At 36.6% G+C, this 23,672-nt stretch overlaps 1 protein-coding gene and 1 long non-coding RNA gene across 5 annotated transcripts in view; one reads left to right on the top strand and one right to left on the bottom strand.

Annotated features, from left to right (window-relative positions):
* The window catches only part of LOC126934735 (uncharacterized), a 178,988-nt gene that overhangs the window by 52,542 nt on the left and 102,774 nt on the right, over positions 1 to 23,672 (bottom strand). The gene's annotated exons all lie outside the window — the stretch shown is intronic.
* BBOX1 (gamma-butyrobetaine hydroxylase 1) overlaps positions 1 to 23,672 on the top strand; it is a 93,320-nt gene that overhangs the window by 56,827 nt on the left and 12,821 nt on the right. For all 4 annotated transcript variants that reach the window (XM_050755447.1, XM_050755445.1, XM_050755446.1 and 1 more), the window contains exons 4-5: positions 1,230 to 1,428; positions 23,355 to 23,460. In XM_050755447.1, the coding sequence (XP_050611404.1) occupies positions 1,230 to 1,428; positions 23,355 to 23,460 (305 nt within the window). The remainder of the gene's footprint in view (positions 1 to 1,229; positions 1,429 to 23,354; positions 23,461 to 23,672) is intronic.

The raw sequence follows: 23,672 nt of genomic DNA, 5'->3' as shown, positions 1-23,672 counted from the left end.
CTAATTAGGCTTTCATACATACACACACCTACTAACTTCTGCCAATGTCTTTATGCAACTAGCTGGTGGAAGAGCAAGAAGTGGCTCCCTGCACCTGCATGTATCTTTTTACTACTAAAGCCACTGACTCCTACAAAAACTCCTATTTCTGCAGAAACAGCTATGCTGACATCAAAGAAGCAATGATTTCCAGTCCACAACTACTACAAGAGGCACTGACCCATTCTTCATTCTTAAACGGGGGCTTTATTTTGTTTCTATAAAATGACACATTCCCCAGCTAGAAAAGTAAAGCATTGCTCACGATGATATTGAGATCAGAAGTTCTCATTCTGTCACTTTTTAGGAAGGCTTACCTTCCTAGGGCAATTTTCTTACCAAGGAAGGAAGAAATCAAATGGATTAGCTAGAGTCAGGCTTTTCCTGAATTCAGTTGGTGATATCTGTGTTATTTTCATTGGCAAATTTTCATTTCCTCTGTGTTCCACTTCCTTTGGGAGAGCCCGGTTTGCAAGCCAATTATTTTTTACATTTTTCTTTGTTTTCTCAGTTAAGCGTTTTTATGAGCATTTAATCATGAAGAATGAGAGAGCTAATGGAAAGCATTTGACCTTATCTGTGTGGCACTCCCACCAAAAGGTCTATATATTCCAGGAATATACCTTCATCTTTTTTTGCTGACCCCAAAGGATGATCTGATCCCAGAGGTTGCTTCTTATCAGGTGAAATAAGAGGAAAGAAGAGCTGTAGCTACCATGTCAAAGCTCTCCTCAGCCCCCAGCCCCCAGCCCCCAGCCCCCAAGAATAGACATATTCTGTTCTAATCTACCATTTTGATTTTATCATCTATTTGGAGTTGAGCAATATAACTTGGCCATTAACACATACAGTATCTCAGAGTTATTTCTAAGCAGTGTCCATGCAGAGAAGCCCTTAGAACATACAGATCAAGAGCCATTCATCAGCTAAACAATATTCCCTTAACAAATGGGACATATTGAATACCTGCTATGGGCCAGACACAGTTGTAAGCAGGAGGCATATAACAGACTGGTATGGCACCAAGGAAGAAAGGCCTAGTGACTTGAGCATTTCTAATATGAATAACATTTCATAAACTCCATTATAAATCAACAATCAACTTTAATGAACTAGCCCTTTCTCTAGGTTATCATCCTATATAAAAAGAATGTAATCCCATCTGGTTTCTTCATTTTCTTAATTCACAGAATGTCAATACTGGGGCTCAGAGCTCCAGCTACCCACTTTGGATTTTGAAGATGTTTTAAGATATGACGAACATGCATACAAGTGGCTTTCCACCCTCAAGAAAGTAGGCATCGTACGACTCACCGGAGCATCTGACAAACCAGGAGAAGTTTCAAAACTTGGGAAAAGAATCGGTTTCCTCTATCTCACATTTTATGGGTGAGTCACCAAATGGTTTGTATTCTGCCATCACAGATAAAATTTGAAATACTTCGCAACTGAGGAAGACCCCCTTGATTGAAGGTACAGAAATTTTCATAATGTCTTGAGCAGGAAGCCAGATAAAAAGAAAAATCTAAAAGTAGTATTTTGCTGAGAATTATAATTTTTTAAGAGCCTAAAAGCCCAAAGACACCAGGCACCAAAGACATCAGGCTGGTTATAAGTGGTATATGTAGTCTGCTTGGGCTGCCATAACAAAATATCACAGATCAGAAAACTTAAACAGCAGAAATTTATTTTTTTTATAGTTCTGGAAACTAGAAGTCTAAGATCAAGGTACTGGCAGGGTTGGTTTCTGGTGAGGCTTACATTTTCTGGCTTGCAGATGACTGCCTTCTCACTGTGTCCTTGCATGACCTTTCTTCAGTGCATAGCACACTCCTGCTGTCTGTTCTTCTTCTAATATGGACACCAGTCTTGTTAGCTTAGGGCCCAAGGCTCTATCTCCAAACATTGAGGGTTAGGCCTTCATCATATGAATCTGGGGGGACATAATTTATTCCACAACAGATGTGATGAAAGACTGTGTTTCTCCAAGACTTTACAACATATTAAACTTTATGTTAAAGTTTCTTAAACTTTTACCTCCCAAGAGTTGGCTGAAAATTAAAGTTGGGCCCTGAGAAATTAAAGTCAGTCACAGATATGTTAAAAAGATAAAACTAACATTCATAAAATTAGTCCTATGTGCTTTAGTTAGTAATAGGGAGATATAATTGATTTTAACTTTGGAACAAGAGGCTGTTTGCATAAGAATTTCCTTGGAGGTAACATTAATTACGGATAGTGAAACACAACAACAGGAAACACTTATGTAGACATGGGAGTATAACTATATTTCTTTAGAGTGAGCCCCTCATGTGACATTAATACAATTATTCTTGGGCTCATAGAGTAGAGAGCATTGAAAGTGAAAGGGACCTTCCAACTCCAAAGGTTGCAACTGGAAGCACACGGGCTGTATTCAGATATTTGGTTTGGCCCACATGATGTTGAAAGGAAAACGGAATTAGTTGTCAACACTTAAAAACTGGGAGATTTTACATTACATGTGGACCTGACTTTTCTTGAAGAATCATCTCTAGCAACAACAGAGCCTAAATCCTTGCATGCAAACAATCTGCTGGATACAAATAGAGGCTGCCTTTGAAGAGATCATAGACTCACTCTCCAGTTTGCCAAAATCCTCCACCCTCTCCAGACCTGCAAGTGTCCTGCTACTCTTTAGGTTTGCCACTCCTAAACTAGAGTAAGACTTGGTCTGTAGATAAACAGGAGACTGAAAATATTCAATCACTGAAAGACTGCCATCTCTGCCATGTTTAGACTTAGACAACCCAGTACCTACTCTGACTCCGAAACTTACATTTACCATTAGTGGATTTGTGTTGGATAAAATTTGTATCTCCCTTACACCTGCAAGAATTTGAGCTGCCCTAGAGATTACAGCAACAACAGACAAAGGAAAGAGGGGGAAAAGTCTCAAAATTATTAAGAGCCTCAAATGTATTATGTTTTGTTCATTTAATTCTCACAACAACTTTCCGAAATGAATATTATCCTTCAGTTCACTGATAAGGAAACTGAAGCCCAGAGAATTAATTTGTAACCCAAGTGCCCACAGATAGTAATAAAGGAACCAGAGTCTGTCCTATCTATGGACTTTCTACTCTACCTTGCTGCCAATAATATGAAGAAACCACACGGAAAAGAAGAGCTTTTAGCCACTGGTGTTAAATAGGACACTTCGAAACGAATCTCTTCTAAGTCGTTTCACTTAGTTTTTATTTGCTGACAACAAACTTTTTGTATCTATTCCAAGGTATTTCACAATTTAATAACAGTGGCCAAATTTTGGGCTCTTTGTTAGAGTTCTCTAAACTACCCCCCAAACCCATCATGCTAGGGGTCAAATCTAAGCTTGATTTATTATGTGTGTCTTGTTTTGTTTTTGCAGGTTCTATAAAAGGGCTTAATAATTTGGCCACTGATCTAATATTGTGAAATTATTGGAATAAATACTAAAGGTCTGTTCTCAAAACAAATCAGACCTCCTACTACCATTCCATGTCCTTTATGGACCTTGCCATATAACCAGATAAGTTAACCTACCACATCCTACCTTCCTTAGATGATCACATTTCTTACCTGAATCTCTCAAATTATACACATGCCAGAAAACGCCTTTCTTACCACCTTACCCCTTACTTCCACCACTAGTTATCAAGATCTGTCCATATATTTTTTGACAATTTTTAATTCTCTACCTCAAGAACTGACAGAACAGTTTTGTTGTTTTTGTTATTGTTGTTTTATTTGCTTTTTTGTTTTTGTTGATGTTGTTCAGAGAATATGAAAAATAAATATTTTCTCTAATATTGTCCCCTTTTTCCATTTCTCTGCATAGTAATGTGCAGAAGTGATACTGAAGTCTGATATTTAAAAGAAGAAGGAATACTTAGAACAGTGATTTTCAGCCTAAGCTGCTTATTGGAATAGCCCATTTAGAAAATACTGAAATCTGCATCCCATCTCCACAGTGCGTTTTCCTTTTTTTATTTTTTTTTAACAGTACTGGTATTTGGCCTGAGTATCAGAACTTTTCAAAACTCTGCAGGTGATTCTCATGTACAGCCAAGGTTGAGAACCTCTGGCTGAAAGGAAGGGAGACTTCAATAGAAGGCAGGTCTCCATTGGGATAGAACCGGGGTGCTTTACATCGTCTGAACTCTCACAGTGATGTGCACTAAATGGCATTTACCACGTTATTCTTTCTACTTTGGTTGTGCCTGGACATGACATCTTCAGAACAGACTCAGTAGCTGCCTTAAACAATGTCCCTCTCTTTCATATCTTTGTTTCTGCACTGGAAAAGTATCTCACTCTTTATTGAAAAATAATTAGTTGGTGAGTGAGTGAATGGAATGAATAAATGCACACAATAAATAATGGAGAAAAGAGATTAAACAACAGAAGAGGGATAGAGAAAGGAAAGTGGAACAGATTAAAAGTAAACTTTGCTCTCCATGCAGATTTTTCAAGGAAGCTTATGACTGCTCTTGGTTAGATGCCTAAAACAATAATAGCTTGCTGATGGTGCCACGTTAGTGTACCCACCTCACACTTTTCCATTCAAGTAGGGTTATTAGTTTCAAAACTGTTAAATGCATGAGTCTAAAATGAAAATGAGAATGCGAATAGCTATTTTTGGTTCTTGGCTGTCATCTCAATTGTTAAGTGGTTGGTTGGATGAACAAAAAAACAGTAGATTACAGCATTTCATGTTGTCTTCATATACAGCAGGCAAGGAATAAATGTTTAATGAATAAATCATGCCTAAATCTTTGTAAAGGACTATAAACCAGCAGATGAATGCAATAATTATTAGAATCTTTCACCATTATAAACTTACGTTCAACTAAATCAAAATGGCAATAACTTTCAGGACAAAAGTGCATGTCATTTTCCACATCTGTATTTTCTCAGATGCTTGTCATTATTTTGTCAGCACATCATCTAGACAATATTTTTTATGCAACCATGTGAAATGCTCAGTAACTTAATGACTTGATAATGATGAATACTTTCCTGGTACAAAAGAATAAGAGTAGGTAAAGAAACTCTCATTGTCAATTTTGTCAAATACATGTAAACATGGAGCAGTATGTAAAAAGACAATCTTTTGAGAATTTAAACCTTTGATTTAGGACAATGCTTTTACAGACCAGCGCCAAAATGCCTCATCTCATGTCCTTTCTCCCCCACCAAAAAAAAGAAAATCAATGAAAATAATTTTCTGGAGCCCTTTTGGGAAAGGTGATATTATTGAAGAAATGAATTTTATGACATGACTTAATACATTGGGAAATAGTTATTGTAAACTACATTCTACCATACACTGTCAGTTTCAAGGATTATACCAAGTTATGATGTTTTTTCAGAATGTATCCTACAAAGTAAATCCCAAAGAAAGCACAATTTCTATCCAAACAGAGTATCTTTCTTGAATACTGATACGTGCATGGCACTGTACTAGGCATTTTGTTGGGTTTAGATTTGGGTTTCTACTTTATGAAAAAATATCTTTTGTAATTGCTGTATGTGGGTAAATGTAAATATTTGAATTGGCTTCCTTCAAGTAATCTAAGCCAATAAGAAATTCTGTAAAACCAAGGAACAGACTGAAAAGTAACCCCGGACTTTTGGCATTCCAACTGAGGGAACATGACAGTCAATATATGCCAACAGCAGTTCAAAGAGGGTGGATAACAGGAATGTGATCCCCAGGATGATGCAAATCATGGTCAAGATGGGGAAATATTCATCTACCAATATGATTTTCAGACAAAATGAATCCACTTCTCAAAATTTACACAGGATACCATTGTGTAAAAAGGTGTGGTAAGATAATATAAATTTAATTAAGATTATGCAATGCTGTGCAGCCCTTCCTCCCCATCCTAAGCTAATTCAACTCGGACACATGCCATTTCTATGACATGCCATTCTTCCCCATTCCTGGCCATCCCCTCAATCAGTCCCTTTCTCACTTGTTTGTTCAGGACTGCTTCTTTCTCTTCCTGCTTAACCTTTTGTTTGCTGCATGTATCTCTCTTGCTTTTATATCTCCTGGACCTTTATTCTGCCTACAGACAACCTGTGCCAAGTCTTCATGTCTTTTTGGCTGCTTTTTGGCCTTTCCTGCCCTTCTCAGTTGACTTACTAATATTTTTCCTCTTCCCTTCCAACCACCACACCTGCTACATCCTCCCAGCCTGGCATCCTCTGCATCGCTCCAGTAGAAATTCTCTCCCAGCCTCTGTTCTGTGAAACCACTATCAGTACCTCATCCCCAAGCCCTGGCATTATAATAAAGCAAAATAATTATATGCTCCTCACTCAAATGAACCAGTTTCGCACTCTTGATGGCCCACCAGGAAAGAGAAGTGGAAATTTCCTCCCACAAATTCATAACACTAAGTAAGGCAATTTCTATTTTTTGTTGCAGATTCTATTTTTAGTAGTAATACATGCACTATATTAATAAAAGAAAATGAACAGCACTCATGTAAGATGTCACTACTGTGTTTTTGTTTTGTTTTGTTTTGTTTTGGCTGGACTGTACCAATGCATGGTCTTTTCATACTATAATTCTGGTAAGATAATATTGAGAAGTTCAGACAATCTTCTCTAAAATGGCAAAACTCAAACCCTGAAAATTACTTTTTTAATGAGTTGGACAACTCAATAAACTGGAGAGGCCAGGGAATTATTATTTCCATAAGCTCATCTGTGAGTATGTGTGTGTACATGACAGAGAGAGAGAAAGAAAGACTTGGTGGGAAGAGTACAGTGTCATTTTTAAAAATATTTGTCAACTATATTTTATATTATTAATTAACTATCCTGCTTGTAACTCTACCAGTCAAAAATAACCTTTGAAAACTAAGAAGGCATATATCATTGCCATTGCCACTGTCATGTTGAGCTCCTTATAGGCATAAATGGTGGCATAATCAGGGTTGTATCTTTACTGTTAACTCAGCACCTGACACACAATTATCTCTCAGGAAATTTTAATGAAAGGAAATATGTGTGAAGTAAGATATTGTGGACGTCCATCTGAACAAGACAACAAAAACTCTTTGACAACATTGTCAAAATTTGTCAATCCATAATTTAAAAATTAACCTCATGGGCAGCTCAGAGTGACTCTTCTTCCTCAAAAAGTCAAGCAGAAGAGAATAACAATTCTAACCTTAGCTAGCAAGACATCCTTCTTTTTAGAACTAAGCCCAGAAGTTCAGATTTGTTTTTTTTCTAAGAATGTTTTATTTGGTGGCACCAGCAAATTGCATTAATACATGTAATAAGGGTTACACTGGTAAGAATAATGGGATAAAACTGGAAACAAAAATCTGAGATATAAACTTCAAGGAATGAAATAAAGAAGGCAAGAGGCAATAGGAAAAGGAGATAAATGTGGATCTTGGTGGTAGTCAAATTTTATCTTGTATAGCATTGTATGGAAGCTATATAACTGCTGAATAAAACTTGTAAGGCCACAAGTTTATAGTAGAAAATATAAGTAATACTTTGGAAACTTTGTGCCCAAAAAGTTTAGGAAGAATTGGGGACCCAGTGCCCCAGAGCATCTGTACTGGATTACTTCCTCTAGCGTTGCTCATAGGATCAACAGGGAAGCAGTCTAATCATGGCTTCACCATGGGCTCTTTGTAAGTGAGAAGTGAATCTGAGCTTTTCATGTAATTTCCCAGATCTCTCTGATTCTCCTCTACTGAGGACTTGCCTCACTCTTTCTGCAGGGGTGTTTTAATACTTGCTATGTCCTTTGAGGTCCCTGGGTGAAAGTTTGTTGGAAACATGTAGAATGCTACTACTACTGCCCAGTGTTATATCTTCATGAGTTCCTTGCATGCAAGCTTCATTGGATAAACAAAATAAGGTCAAATAGAAATGTTTCTAGTGAGCTGTTTATCTAATTCACCACCCAGACCAGTTAAGGATTTGCAATATTGAAATGGCCTCTGGGAAGTACAACCATAATATATAGCTTTCCAGCATCCACTAGACTTCTGCTCGCATTTCTGAAAGATGTCTTCTAAGCCAACCCAGCAGCATTTCACACATTAGATTGTATTCGAGGAGGTACAAGTGAAAAATATTACTATTTCTTGGCATCTCGCCCCTAAGAAATTGCTCCTACCATAAGTACTGCCTCCAAATCTGACTTTGAAACAGTTACTTGTTTGAAATACTTATTACCAGAAAACATTTGTGAAGTGTGGGGATCGGAGAAAGAAAAAACAAGTTTACCCATTTGTTGATGTTTCTAATTAGGAAATTGTTTGAGAAAACCACACAGCCCTTTTTGAATAAAAATGGCTTCTGGGTTATGAAAAATCAACCGAGAAATAATTCAAACTTGAGAAGAAGACAAAAAAAATTGCCAGAGTTCTAAATTTAATTGTAATCCCATTCTACTTTTTAAAAATTTACACTGGGGCCGGGCGCGGTGGTTCAAGCCTGTAATCCCAGCACTTTGGGAGGCCGAGACGGGCGGATCACGAGGTCAGGATATCGAGACCATCTTGGCTAACAAGGTGAATCCCCGTCTCTACTAAAAAACACACACAAAAAAACTAGCCGGGCGAGGTGGCAGGCGTCTGTAGTCCCAGCTACTCAGGAGGCTGAGGCAGGAGAATGGCGTAAACTCGGCAGGCGGAGCTTGCAGTGAGCTGAGATCCCGCCACTGCACTCCAGCCTGGGCGACTTAGCGAGTCTCCGTCTCAAAAAACAAACAAACAAACAACCAAAATTTACACTGGGACTCCTTAATAACTTAATGTGCTAATTATAATGCTTTGGTAGAGGGACAAAAAAACTCTTTAAAATGTGTATTCTAGTAAGTATTAGGGTTTCTTAAGCAGAGTAACAAGCTATGTTCTTTGAGCCATTGTGAATCTCAGCTTATGTTATCAGCCAAGAGCCAGTCTCCAGGGTTCCCTTTGTAATATTAAGTTTCATAGTAATTAATACTGCTGCCAACAAAACCCCTTGAGTATGAAGTCATCTCATGAATGAAAGGAAAAATAATTTCTGTGTCTCATGCTCTTTTAGAAATCACTTGAGGAAATGCATGAGATAACCAATTAAGGCAATTGCTTTTCAACAGGTCCTCTGATACCCCACCCCACACCCAACACACACACATACAACCTTCCTTCCCTGCTTGTACTCTGTGCAGCCAGGACAGGTGGCTGTTATTGAGATGATAGAAATATTTTTTTAGTAAGCCCCTTTTATGTACTAAGTATTGAGCTCAGCAGTTTACTGCTCAGCACCAAACTTATGTCAATGTAGCTATTCATTTTGGTTGTCTGAGGTCCATTCTTAGCAACAGAATAGATTCTTTTGAATCTTCACAATTCTGAGAAGAATCATTAACCCATCATCCCCAAAAAAATGAGGCGGAAGAATCAGGCTACAAACCCAGGTTTACCTGACTCAATAGCCTGCAGTCTTTCCTTTATACCATGCTACTGTGGTGGTTCATTGTTATCTAACATTTACCTCCTAATTTCCAATGCCATAATAACTGTTGATTGCTCAGATGCAAGGAGATAATCAGACAGCATTACATAGAAATTTATCAAATTAAGTCAGAATGACAGCACCAGAATATTCATTGCTTTCTCCTAAGTTAAAATTAGCACCAACCATTTACATAAAGGGAAAATGGCAATTGATACAGAATCAAAAAACATTTTATTCAATCTTTCCCATTAAAAAATCAAAACTAAAACCCAATTCTTGTTGTAATAAAATGTATTAAGTAAAATTTGACCGCCTCCAACTCAAAAAGAACCCTACTAAATGTATTTAATGTGGAATTCTCATTAATTTTTTCACTTTTTTGCAATGCACTACATTATTTGTTTTTTTATAATGAAGCCTTTGGGGCTTCCTTTGGAGCAAATTGCTATAACTTTTTCTTTATGTTTTTACAGGTGGTTGTCATCCTTCTATCACTACCTGACTTCATTTTTATTAATGGCAGTATTATTAACCTTTAAAAATAAGTGTACAACAAAGATTTCTTTTTTCAATTTTATTTATTTTATTTTTAAATTACTTTTGCAGGTTTATTGAGGTATGAGAGACAAAAATTGTATATATTTACAGTGTACAACATGACATTTTGATTGCCACGATCAAACTGATTAACATATCCATTCTTTCACATCGTTATCTTTATATTTTGTGGCAAAAAGACCTGACATCTACTTTGTTAGGAAATTTCAAGTATACGATACATTATTATCAACTATTGTCACCATGCTATTCTTTAGGTCTCCAGTACTTATTCATATAATAACCAAAGATTTCCACCCTTTTGACAAATATCTCCCCTTTTCTCCTACTCCCATCCCTTGTAACCACTGTGCTATTCTGTTACTAAGAATGGACTTCAGACAACCAAAATGAATAGATACATTGACATAAGTTTGGTGCTGAGCAGTAAATTTATGTTTACGTGAATTAAATTGTAGGGGAGGAAAAAAAAGATATTGAACAGCTAAAAAATAGAAAAAGCAAACTACAGTGCTAAGGATGCATGTGGTTGATAATACTCTAAACCAGGAAAGAAAGGAAGTGAACACCATAAAATTTAGGAAAGCTGTTACATTTGGGGAGAAAAGTGAGGTTTGTGTTTGGCAAAATAGGTTTCTCATGGTAAAATATAATACAAATATAGAAAATCACATAAAATAAATGTATAGCTTAATGAACTATCATAAGGCAAACACCCTTAAACATCAGCCAGGTCAAAAAATGGAACATTGCCAGCCACCCCAAAACCCATTGACACATCCCAACCAAGCATAAACCTTGCCTTTTTCCCAAATGTAACGACTTTCCTAAGTTTTATGGTGCTCACTTCCTTTCTTTCCTGGTTTAGAGTATTATCATCAACATGCATCTTTACCACTGCAGTTTGGTTTTTCTACTTTTTAGTTTTTCAGTATCTCTTTTCCCTCCCCTACAATTTAATTCACGTAAACATAAATTTACTGCTCAGCACCAAACTTACGTCAACGTATCTATTCATTTTGGTTTTCTGAAGTCCATTCTCTCCTAAATTCCTAAGGAAGGCCTCACAGGGACAGTATTCTCTAAATTTGTGCATATTGACAGCAGTTTTAAGGCCTTTATACTTGAAAATTGGCTTGGCTAAATATAAATTCTTGGCTCACAGCATCTTTAATATGTCACTTATGGTTTTATTGGTAATATGATTTTCTTTTCCTTAAAAGTAATTTAATGGCCGGGCACCGTGGCTCACACCTGTAACCCCAGCACTTTGGGAGGCTAAGGCAGGCGGATCACTAGGTCAGGAACTTGAGACCAGCCTGGCCAACATAGTGAAACCCTGTCTCTACTAAAAATACGAAAAAATAGCTGGGCGTGGTGGTGGGTGCCTGTAATCCCAGCTACTTGGGAGGTTGAGGCAGGAGAATTGCTTGAACCCGGGAGGCAGAGGTTGCAGTGATCATGCCACTGCAGTCCAGCCCGGGCAACAGTGTGAGACTCCGTCTCAACAACAAAAAAATAGTAATTTGACGTTTTTACCTGGATTTTGAATTTTTGTTGTTGTTGTTTAAATGTCCAGTAATTTTATAGACTATGTCTTGATATTGATTGTTCTGGGACAGCTTTTTCTGGGAGGATATGATTTGTTTTAGGGCAGCTTTAATTACTTTTTTTCAGAAAATGTTTCTTGAATCACATTTTTTAGTATCCGTTCTGTTCCTTTGCTTTGGGCTTCTTCTTTTGAGGACTCTTATGCATATCTTAAGGCTTCTTTGCATGTCCTTTTGTTACTTTCTCTCAAATCATTTCTATTGATTTCTTTTAAATTGTTCTCCCACTTATCTCCTAGTTACCTAAAGGCTTGTTACACTTATTTGATCTTGCATTCCTTCTAATTTAGTCGTTGTTTAAGGACTTTTTAAAGATTTTTCCTTTCCTAATACATCAGTCCATTTTCAAGTTTCTAATTCTGATGTTGGTTATTCTTTTACATATTGGACCATTTTGACAAAGACTTTTGGATTCATTAGAAGTGGTTATTTAAAAAAACAGAAGTTAGAAAAAAATAATATTTTATCTTTTTTATTGGGGGTGGCCTGTCCTTCTGACATGTACTGCCTGTCTGTAGGTATGCTATTTTGCTACTAATCCTGAGTTTTTCTCTTAAAATAATTTTGAGTTTAAACCTTGATTTTTGTTGTTGTTGTTGCTAATTTTAGGTGAAACTTGTTTCCCTAACTGTTAAAAGGAGATATGATTCAGAAACCTTATTTAATTTATGGTTTTAAGCTATATTTCAAAACTGGCTGACAGCTTTCTAAGACCTTCTAGTTCCTCTCCTTTACTTTTATGAGGACCTTGTTTTTTTCTTTGTCTATATTGTTCCTGTACCACTCAATATGCACTCTTCTCAGAAGGAAGGTCATGGAAGGGAGATTTATCTGGTTAGTTTCTAGAATTCATGAATTCCAGACTATTCAGATCCCTTACCATGGACCTTAGGTACTCAGCTATACTGGAATGTAGAAATCCCCTCCCAAGTTTAACTGCCATTCTCACATTGCCCCACTGCACTGTCCAGTAAACACCTGTTAGCGATTTGGGAATGTTTTAGATCCATGATGTACCCAGTTGCTTCTCTCTGCTTTCTCCTGCACAGTTGCCAATATCATGTAGGTCTTGTGGTTTTGAAAGGTTTGTCTCTATCCCCTCCTATTTCCTGGTTCGTGGGAATATCTTGTCACTTAATTTTTGTTTAGATGTTGTCATTGAATTCTTGAATTTTCACTCTAGATGTTCTATAGGGATAATTCAGAGAGATTCTTTTAAATTATGTCACCACTATCATTTAAGAAACCTCTCTCTTTACTTTATATCTTTAGGTCTTGTGGAGATTTTCGTATTAGTTTAATGGATTGAGTAAGAGCTATTCTAGAGATCAGAAAGGTTATCTTTGTTTCCCTAGTTTGTGTTTGGGGATACTAATTCTCACCTTAAAAAATAGCATGAATCATGCAATACCCATTTATTATACTCACATAACAAACCTACCCTTATACCCCCAGATCTAAAATAAAAGTTGAAATTATTTTTAAAAAGGCATAAACTCTTTCTTTTTCAGGGATGGATTAAATGTCAATTAATGTCTATAATGAAAGAAGAACTCAAAAGATAGTTACTTTTTAAAACACAACTCTTGAAATTTTGCCAAACATTGTTTACAAATAACTGTAAGCACTTCTCTCTAGAAGTAAGGAATAAAAACTGTTAATGGCCAAAGTATTCATTATTAGAATGTACTTAAAATATACAGTGTAAACCAAAATTAAAGTTTATAGTCAATCAGGAAATAGCACAATTTATTATTCTAGAATCCACGTCTTTACTCAACAAACATTTTTGGCACTGGGTTAAATGCTATGAGACAAAGAATATGTTAGGGCTGGGCACGGTGGCTCACATCCCAGCACTTTGGGAGGCCGAGGCGGGCTGATCACGAGGTTAGGAAATCAAGACCATCCTGGCTAACATGATGAAACTCCGTTTCTACTAAAAATACAAAAAAATTACCCGGGCTTGGTGGCCGGCACCTGTAGTCCCAGCTACTCGGGAGACTGAGGCAGGAGAACGGCATGAACCCGGGAGGCGGAGCTTGCAGTGTGCCAAGAACAGGCCACTGCACCCCAGCCTGGGTGACAGAGCGAGACTCCGTCTCAAAAAAAAAAAAAAAAAAGAATAGAATATGTTTGAACTCAGTTTCTCAAGGAATGAGATTTTTTTGAGACTTTACAGGACAGCAGAAGCAGAATTTGAACAGAAGCTAAGGATAGCCATAGAGCAAACCCTCCCCACTCTGGCCCACATTGAACTTCGAGTTCCTCTCGTAGGTGATGTTCTTTCCCTCCACTGGGCCTTCCCACATGCTGTTTCTCCTTCCTGCAATGACCTTTACTCTTCTCTTTGCCTAGGTAAATCCTGCTTAATCTTCAGGTCTACATTTAGTCTTTATTTCCTACTCTCATAACATGGTGTACTTTAGCTTTGTAAGATAAATCATACTAATTCATCCTCCCTGTAGACTGTAAATTCCGTGCGGTACAAGTACCACGTCTATTCCATTCGTTTCTGGACCATTGTAGGTGTCTAATAAATGATAATGGAAAAATAAATATATGGAGCTCTGGTGAGGGACTGCATCTAGGAATTCATACATGGAAGTGCTGTAACTAGAGTAAGCAATATAGTATTCCTTTGATTAATTAACTACAAAATGTATTTTTTGCTTTTTAGCTAGGAGATCATATTTGATATTGAAATTTTACAATATAAACAATATATGGGCATTGTATTTTGGATCCAATGGGATGAGTAATAATGTTCAAAAGAAGGCATTCTTACATAATCTGATGAAGAGAGCTTGCAGCAAGTGGTTACAACTGTTAGTAAAAATAAATCCAGGTTTGCACTCATAAAACATCCTTTCGTATAAAAATTACTTTTAAAAAGGAAAAGTTTACAAATTAATCCAGCATGATTTTCTATGTGTGAACCATTAATCAAAAGAGTGTTGGCTAGGTGATGGGATTCACACCTGTAATCCCAGTGCTTTGGGATGCTGAGGCAGGAGGATGGCTTGAGGCCATGAGTTCAAGACCAGGCAGGACACCAGAACAAGACACTGTCCCAACAAAAATAAAAATAAAAGTGTATTAGCCCAGGCATGGTAGCACATGTCTGCTAATCAGGAGGCTGAGACAGAAGGATTACATGAGACCAGGAGTTTGAGGTTTCAGTGAGCTATGATCATACCATGGCACACTCCAACCTGGGTGACAGAGCAAGACCCTGACTCAAAAAAGAAGTGTAAAACTTATCACCAAAGGTATAAGGAACAAATCCCATGACACTGCATTTTTAAAAAATAAGACATCACCAAGATATAAAGAACAAATCCAGCAAAAACAATATTCAAGTATTCCACAAGCACTGAAGGAACCGAATTTGTCACAAAACATTATTAATATCTTGATTATCTATGAGCAGTCATCTATGTTTGGGCAAATTTAGTAAATTAGCATTCAACTCAATCTCATGAAATAGTCTCTAAAAGTTATTTAAAGTACAGGAGCTTTTGACAAAAAATATTGAATAGACAATAAAATGTAACGGAGAGTTTAGTGAAATGTTGAGAATGACACAAATGGCTCAGTGGAAACACTTAGGTTTGTTTAAAACAGCATCTTTGATAAAAGCAGGATAATTTGCAGAGTTTCAGTCACTCACCCCAGCACAATAGTAAACAAGTCTATACCACTGGATTAAGATATTATGTTGAGCTTGCCTCTTCAGTTTTAAAAGAATCTGGTCCCATACCTCTACTTCAGTCACGGCCATTCTTAGTAATCTGCTTGAGTTGTTGCCTTACTTGGAATAGCATTAGAATCTGTCTCGAATGAGAAGGACATGTAAATACACCTTCACCTCACCAAGGCCTCACCATTAGGTTTTTTAAAAAGTTCCTTCATGACCAATGAATCACATTTGCACCTGTTTCTCCCATCCAAGTACTAACCAGGCCCAATCCTGCTTAGCTTCAAGATCAGGCAAGTTCAGGGTTATATGGTGCAAATATGTTTGCGTTTGATTTCTGCTGTGTTTTCTTGGAGATGTGGATTTGGGATGCATAAGAAAGAACTTAGTGTCCTCAACTATCAGTAGCAGACTTCTTGGCATGATTCATTTCTATGACAAGGTAGAAAGGTAAAACAGATGACATTTCTAGGATTTTCCAGACTTGTGCTATGACCATTAAGAGAATGTTTATGATTGGAATTGGTGAGCTCCTTTCATGGGATTTATCATAAGATGTGAGCATAGACTTTTAGGCTACACATCCTATACCGCGCCTAAGACACTCTAGGTCTAATAAATGTTTTATCATTCCCTACCAGTTAGCTCAGAGGGTCAGAGAACCGCTCTGGTGAAGCCAAGTCACAGACCCCCATCCCTGTAGAGGCCAATTAATGTCAAAGAAAAGATCTGTTCTCTGGCTAATGCTTACACCTTGAATCTCAACCAGGTTTTGGCTGCAGTAAAATTCTGTCAGTTTACCCTTGATCATAGAAGGAACCAGGAAAAAGTATGTAGGTGAATCAATGCAAAACCATCACCACTCTTGAAAAAGAATCCAAGTGGTCATTTCCTGTTGATCATGTCAACAGCAGCATTTTCTTAGTCAGAAGATATGCATTCTGCACCTTGATGAAATTACCTTTTTGACCTCCTTAAATCTCTTCTCACATGTTGACTATTTTTCAAATGCCAGTGTTGACAGTCATCTGGATCTGTATTTTGTATGGTCTATGGAGTGACATGAACTTCATAGAGAACAAGTATTTCTTGGCGACTCTCACTGCAATATAATGGATTGTCTGACTCATGTTTGAAATGAGTTGCAGCAGACTGTAATACTCCTCATCTTTTTTCACTCAGCCTGTTTCCAGTTCATGGCCACATATGGATGGCTGCTTGACCCTTAGTGAAAGATCTATCAGGTGTTCTACCCTAATTTTAAATGAGAAACATAGAGCAAAATAGTCAATTTTATCTTCAATCCCAGGGAACAGGTAAGGAACTATTTTTCCCATTAAGAAAAATATCTCCACATGTGAGAAGAGATTATAGATTGTATTCCCACTCTCCTCCTGCCACTACCACCCTATTAATACCCTTTACTATATACCGTATGAAAATGAAAGCTCATAAAAGTCACCCCCTCCCTGCTTACACTCATTCAGTCAAAATGTATTGGTTCCCTGCTTTAGAATTGGCACTGGTTTAGTTAATGGTAGGAGATCAAAAGTATTTGTTGTACACTAAAAGAGTTTACAGTCCAGAAGAGGAAGCAGAATTATGTATTTGTATATTTAAATGAGCTTAGACTCTTTAAAAATTATAACCATCTTCATAAAACACATAGATCTGAATAAATGAGATGAATAATTCAGATCTAATAAATGAGATGAATAAAACATGCTTATGAGAGTTCTGAGTGTAGGAGTAAATACTGGGTAATTAGGAGAATGAGAGGAAGGAAAAGTCCTATGGGGCATCTCCTGTGTGTCAGACATAGACTTTCTTATTTGTTACAAGTTTTTGAAATACATTATTGTTCTATTTTCCAAATACATAATTTGAGGCTCAGAAATAATAGATGGATTGTCCAAGATTATATAGTCGTGAATTAGAAACCAAGGCTTTGAAGCCAGTGCAGTTTGAACCTAAAGACCAAGAGTTTTTCTAGAATTGAGATTATGAAATAGTTGGAACTTGAGCTAGATTTTCGTTAATGATTACAGAGATGGGGAAAACAACAGAAAAAAAGGGCAGAAAAAGAAACCAGAAAAAAAGGCAGGAAAGTGTGTAGTGCTAAAATCAACATGATTAGAACAGATGACTTAAATATGGCAATAGTTGGCAAGGTTAGAAAATTGCATTGGGTTCTTGAATTCTGGATCAGCAGCACTGAATTATATCCTTCTGGGACTCAAGAATCAGTAAGAGCTTCTGACAGAGAAATGGCAAAGTGAGCATGAAGCACTAGGAAGGTTTGCCTGCTTGTAGTATATATTGTATAGGGTTGTAGTATGTATTGTGTGGGGGAATACCAGAGGCAGAGTAGAATACCAGCCTAGAGTGACTTTCTGGGAAGCTAAAACATCCAGACCAAAGGTCATCTTTTGTGTGCTCATTTGTCCATATGTGAATGGAGACTTTTTAAAGCACTTATTTAAAAGTTTTTTAAATTAGGTGAAGCAAACTTCCTCCTCAACCAGATAATAAATTGTTATATAGTGAATCTCAATAAATAGGACCTCCCTCACCTGGTTTCTAAAGCTGAAAACCTTGGCATCATTCTGGACTCCATTTCTCTCATATCCTACATCCAATTTGTCAGAGAATCCTGGTAACTCTACCTTTCAAGATCAAATGCAATCATTCTCTCCTATGCATGTAGCCATGGTTAGGAGAGAATCATCATGATTCCCATGTTTAGGAGAGAACTGGTTGCCATTATCTCTCCCTCCTCCCACCTTTTTCCCAGTACCATCTACCCCTTACTCAGAGGCTAGAGCAATTCTTTGAAACGACAATTCCAATGTATAATTTACGTAATGGAAAACTACAATGGCTTCCCATCACATGTAAACCAAAATCTCAAGTCCTCATCCTAGACTCCAAAGCCCTTTGGAAACTGGCTTCTCTCTGTGCATCTGGTACATTTCCCACTCTTGATTCCCTGGTGACTGTGTCTCAACCATGCTGCCCTTGTTCTGCCCTTGTTCTTCCACAAACACGCTAGACATACTCCAAACTCAAAACCTCTTCACTTTGGGTTCCTCTGCCTAAAATACATCTCCCAGAAATTCACATTTCTCCTTCCCTTATTTTGCCTGGGTTTCTGTGGGGAAAATGTCACCTATTCATAGAACACTTCTCACAGCATCATCTCTGTAAAAATACTTCTCTGGCCCCATTCGTTATCTCTTTACCTTGCCTCATTTTCTTTGTAGAACCTATCTCTATTAAATTTAACAATTACTTTTCTGTCTTTTTGTTCCCTGCTATATCTCTGATGCTAAATCAATGACTGAAATAAAAAAGGTGTTCAATGTTTATTTATTCAAAGATAATTTGATGCATATGAATATATATTAATAGACATTATAACAGCAATCAAATGGCATGTATATATAGTGGACATTTTTCAAGCCATATTTGGTCTATTTTTAAACATGGCCTCCTTTCAATTACAAATTGTCTGGATCTTCCAAGGATAATAGCTTACAAAGTCTGAATAATGGTTTGTTTTCTTGCTACAGAGTTGCAAGTAACCTTAGTTCTTTTTTTAACTCATCTTTTCTTTAGCTTTTAAGCTAAGGTATTTTTTAATTTGGGTAAAATGTATCATGACAATAAAATTAATCATTTTGTGGTACATAGACACCATGGAATACTACACAGCCATATAAAAGAACAAAATCACAGCCTTTGCAGCAACATGGATGCAGCTGGAGGCCATTATTGTAAGCAAATTAATAACTGAACAGAAAACCAAATACTACGTGTTCTCACTTAGAAGTGGGAGCTAAACATTGGGTACTCATGGACATAAAGATGGCAACAATAGACACTAGGAACTACTAGAGGCAGGAGAGAGGGAAAGGGAAAGAGCTGAAAAATTACCCATTGGGTACTATGCTCAGTATCTGGGTGATGGGATCAATCTTACCCCAAACCTCAGGATCATGCAATATACCCATCTAACAAGTCTGCACATGCACATGTACACCCTGAAACTAAAAGCTGAAATTATTTAAATAGCCATTTTAAAGTGTAATTAGCTTTATTTAGTATATTCTGCTGTGTGTCATTTAATACATTCACAATTTTGTGCAAATATCACCTCTATCTAGTTTAATATATTTTCATACATCATATTTTTTAAACTATTCAATTTGGAATGATAGGAAACAAATTTGTTATATTACAAATGGTAAAGAAAGAGAAAGAATCAAATATTTATTTCATCATCCCTCTGTAAGCTGTTATACTGAGTAACCAAATAGTGGATGAGGAAAAGTGGCTCCCTTTAAAAGTATTCTGAGTGATAAATCTTTTTAAAAAGAGTATCAGTTTGATATTTCATTGTTTGAAACCCTTGATGAATTAACGAATATAGCCATTGATCATGAACAGTACAAACATCAAAAAAGAAACACAGCCAGGCGTTATGTGTCTTGCAATACAAGAACATACTGCTATCTGTGGCTTTGCCAAAGAATAGAGACTGTCGAAGACTCTGCATTTCGCTGCCAGTTTCCCAGAAACTGCACCATGAGTACGTACTCAATGAAGTCCAGACTGTGGGAAACTCTATAGGTCAAATTCCCTAAGTTCTTCAACAATTGTAAGGAGCACAGTTTGAAGGAAAAACTTGTAGATTAATAGACTTAAAACATATAACAATTATTATTAATGAGCAAGTTCATAGTGTCCTTGGATGAACATTTGGGTGATAAAATTGTAAAGAAAAGCAAGGAAATGATAACTATAGAAGTCACAGTCATAGTTACTTTGGAGAAGGCAGAAGTGTCTGCGACTGCGATGGGGCATACATAGGTACCTAAAGTTTTATTTATTGACCTGAGCAAAAGTTTCGAGAGTGTAATTTGAAAATTGAGTTTCTCAGATAAATACACAAATGGAACAGAATAGAGATCCCAGAAATAATGCTACACACCTACAACCCTCTGATTTTCAATGAAGTGGACAAAAACAAGAAATGTGGAAAGGACTTCTTATTCAATAAATGGTGCTGAGATAACTGGATAGCCATAAGCAGAAGATTAAAATGGGATCCCTTCCTTAAACCACATACAAAATTCAACTCAAGATGAATTAAAGACTTAAATGTAAAACCTAAAACTATAAAAACTCTGGAAGATAACCTGGGAAATACCATTCTAGACATAGGACCTGGCAAAGATTTCATGATGAATATAACAATAACAACTGCAACAAAAACAAAAATTGACAAATAGGACCTAATTCAACTAAAGAGCTTCTACACAGCCAAAGAAACTAACAACAAAGTGAACAGACAACATACAGAATGGAATAAAATATTTGCAAAGTATGCATCTGACAAAGGTCTAATATCCAGAATCTATAAGGAACTCTAACAAATTTACAAGCAAAAAACAACCCCATTAATAAGTGGGCAAAAAACATGAACAGACACTTTTCAAAAGAAGATGTACACACAGCCAACAAGCATATGAAAAAGTGCTTAACACCACTAATCATTAGAGAAATGCAAATCAAAACCACAATGAAATACCATCTCATACCAGTCAGAATGGCTATTATAAAAAGTTAAAAAAATAACAGATGCTGGTGAGGTTGTGGAGAAAAGGAACACTTATTCACTGCTGGCGGGAAAGTAAATCAGTTCAGCCATTGTGGAAAGCAGTTTGGCAATTTCTCAAAGACCTTAAAAACATTACCATTTGACCCAGAAATCCCACTATTGAGTGTATACCCAAAGGAATATAAATTGTTCTACTATAAAGAACACGTACGCATGCATACATTCATTGCAACTCTATTCTCAATAGCAAAGACATAGAATCAACCTAAATGTCCATCAGTGATATATTGAATAAAAAAAAAAAATGGTACATCTACACCATGGAATACTATACAGCTACATAAAAGAACAAGATTATGTCTTTAGAGCACCATGGATGGAGCCAGAGGCCATTATCCTAAGCAAACTAACACAGGAACAGAAAACCCAATACAGCATGTTTTCACTTAGAAGTGAGAGTTCAACACTGAGTACACGTGGGCACAAAGAAGGGAACACTAGACACCTGGGCCTTTGTGAAGGTGGAGGTGGGGAAGAGGATGAGGATCAAGAAAACCGCCTGCCAGCTACAATATATGTTACCTGAGTGACAAAAATACTCTGTACACAAAACCCCTGTGACATGCAATTTACCTATATAACAAACTTGCACATGTACTCCTGAATCTAAAAGTTAAAAAAAAAAAAAAAGTTTCTCCCTAAGAGCAGAAACAAGACGAAACTGTTAGCTTTCACCACTGAGTTTCAACATTGCACCAACATTTCCAGCCAGAGCGATTAGACAGAAGAAATAAAGGCATCTAAATGAGAAAGGAAAAAGTAAATCTATCTCTATTCACAGATGGTATGAACTTACATATAATCCCATAAAATCCACCCACAAAAAAAGCTACTAAAGCTAATGAATGAATTTAGCAAGTTTCAGGGTACAAAATCAAAACACAAAAATCAGTTGTCTTTATATACAGTAGCAATGAACAATCTGAAAAGGAAATCAACAGATCCATTTACAACATCATCCAGAAGAATAAATAGGAATAAATTTAATCGCATAGGTGAAAGACTAGTACAATGAATACTATAAAACATTGCTAAAAGAAATTAAAGAAAACCTAAAGAAATGGAATAGCATCCTGTATTCATGGATTGGAAGGCATAAAATTGTTAAGATGTCAATACTCCCCAAAGCAGTCTGCAATCCCTACCAAAGTTTCAGTATCATTTTCTTATTTTAGAAATGGAAAAGCCAGTATCAAATTTATATGAGATTGTGGGGGCCTCCAAGTGGGCAAAACAATATTTAAAAAGAAGACTGAAATTAAAAGACTCACACTTCCTGATTTTGAAACTTAACTACGAATCTACAGTAATCTAAATAGCATGATATTGGCATAAAGACAGACAAATAGATCAATGGAATAGAATTTTGAGAGTCCAGAAATAAACCCACACATCTACGGCCAATCGATTTTCAGAAAACATACCAATATCATTCAATAGAGAAAGAACAATCTCTTTAACAAATTGTTCTGATGCAACTGAATACCCACATGCAAAGAATTAAATTGGACCCACAACTCATATCATATGCAATAATTAATTCAAAATGAACAAATTATCTAAATATAAGAGTTAAAGTCATAAAACTCTTAGAAGAGAACATAGAGGTAAATCTTCATGGCTTTGGATTGGGCAGTGGATTCTTAGATATAACATTAAAAGCATGAGCTTACTATATAATTCCATTTATGGTAAATATCTAAAATAGGTAAATCTACAGAGACAGAAAGCAAATTAGTGATTACCAATGTCTTGGGGAAGGGTAGAATGTAAAGAAACTGCTTTCTGAAATAAAAGGTTTTGATTTGGAGTAATAGAAACGTTTTGAAACTAGATAGGTAGAGGTGGTGGTTGCCGACATTGTGAATTTACTAAATGCCACTGAATTGTTCGCTTTAAAGTGATTCATTTTCTGTTACGTGAACTTCACCTCAATAAATCACTTTTTAAAATGCATTAAGCCAGTAAAACGATAACCTACAATTCCATATATACTTCTTTGCAAACTGTAAAATAGACTGATGTATAAAAGTACTCTCTTGTTGAGAGGAGAGGAAAAATGAGGAGATGTTAATTCTGAAATAGTGACTTTAGACAGAGAAAAGTCAGGTTCCTTTTCTCGCTCATAGTCATTATGGTAATTATTTCAACAAATGAAAATTTTCCATTTCTCCCCACATATCAAATTCATTCTAACACATTTCCTCTGGCTTAGTGACAACCTGTTTAAACATGTGTTTCTTGCATTTTACAGACATACTTGGCAAGTGCAAGACAAAATCGATGCAAACAATGTGGCTTACACAACTGGGAAGCTAAGCTTTCACACTGATTATCCAGCCCTCCATCATCCACCTGGGGTAAGATGAGCTTCAACGTATTTTCCACAAAGCAGGCCAATGACCGATATCTTTTTGTATTTTGAGTCTAGAAGATTACATATTTCACCAGGTAGTTTGTCTTACATAAATTTTCTTTCTCCAAACACAATCCAAGCTCACAAAATCTCGGTACCTAAATCCTAAATATCTTCACCTTCCTAAAGGAGAGAATTTCATACATTTAAAACAAC

This window comes from Macaca thibetana, chromosome 14, assembly GCF_024542745.1.
Source record: "Macaca thibetana thibetana isolate TM-01 chromosome 14, ASM2454274v1, whole genome shotgun sequence".
Classification (NCBI taxonomy): domain Eukaryota; kingdom Metazoa; phylum Chordata; class Mammalia; order Primates; family Cercopithecidae; genus Macaca; species Macaca thibetana.
This window is presented reverse-complemented; position numbering and strand designations above follow the sequence as displayed.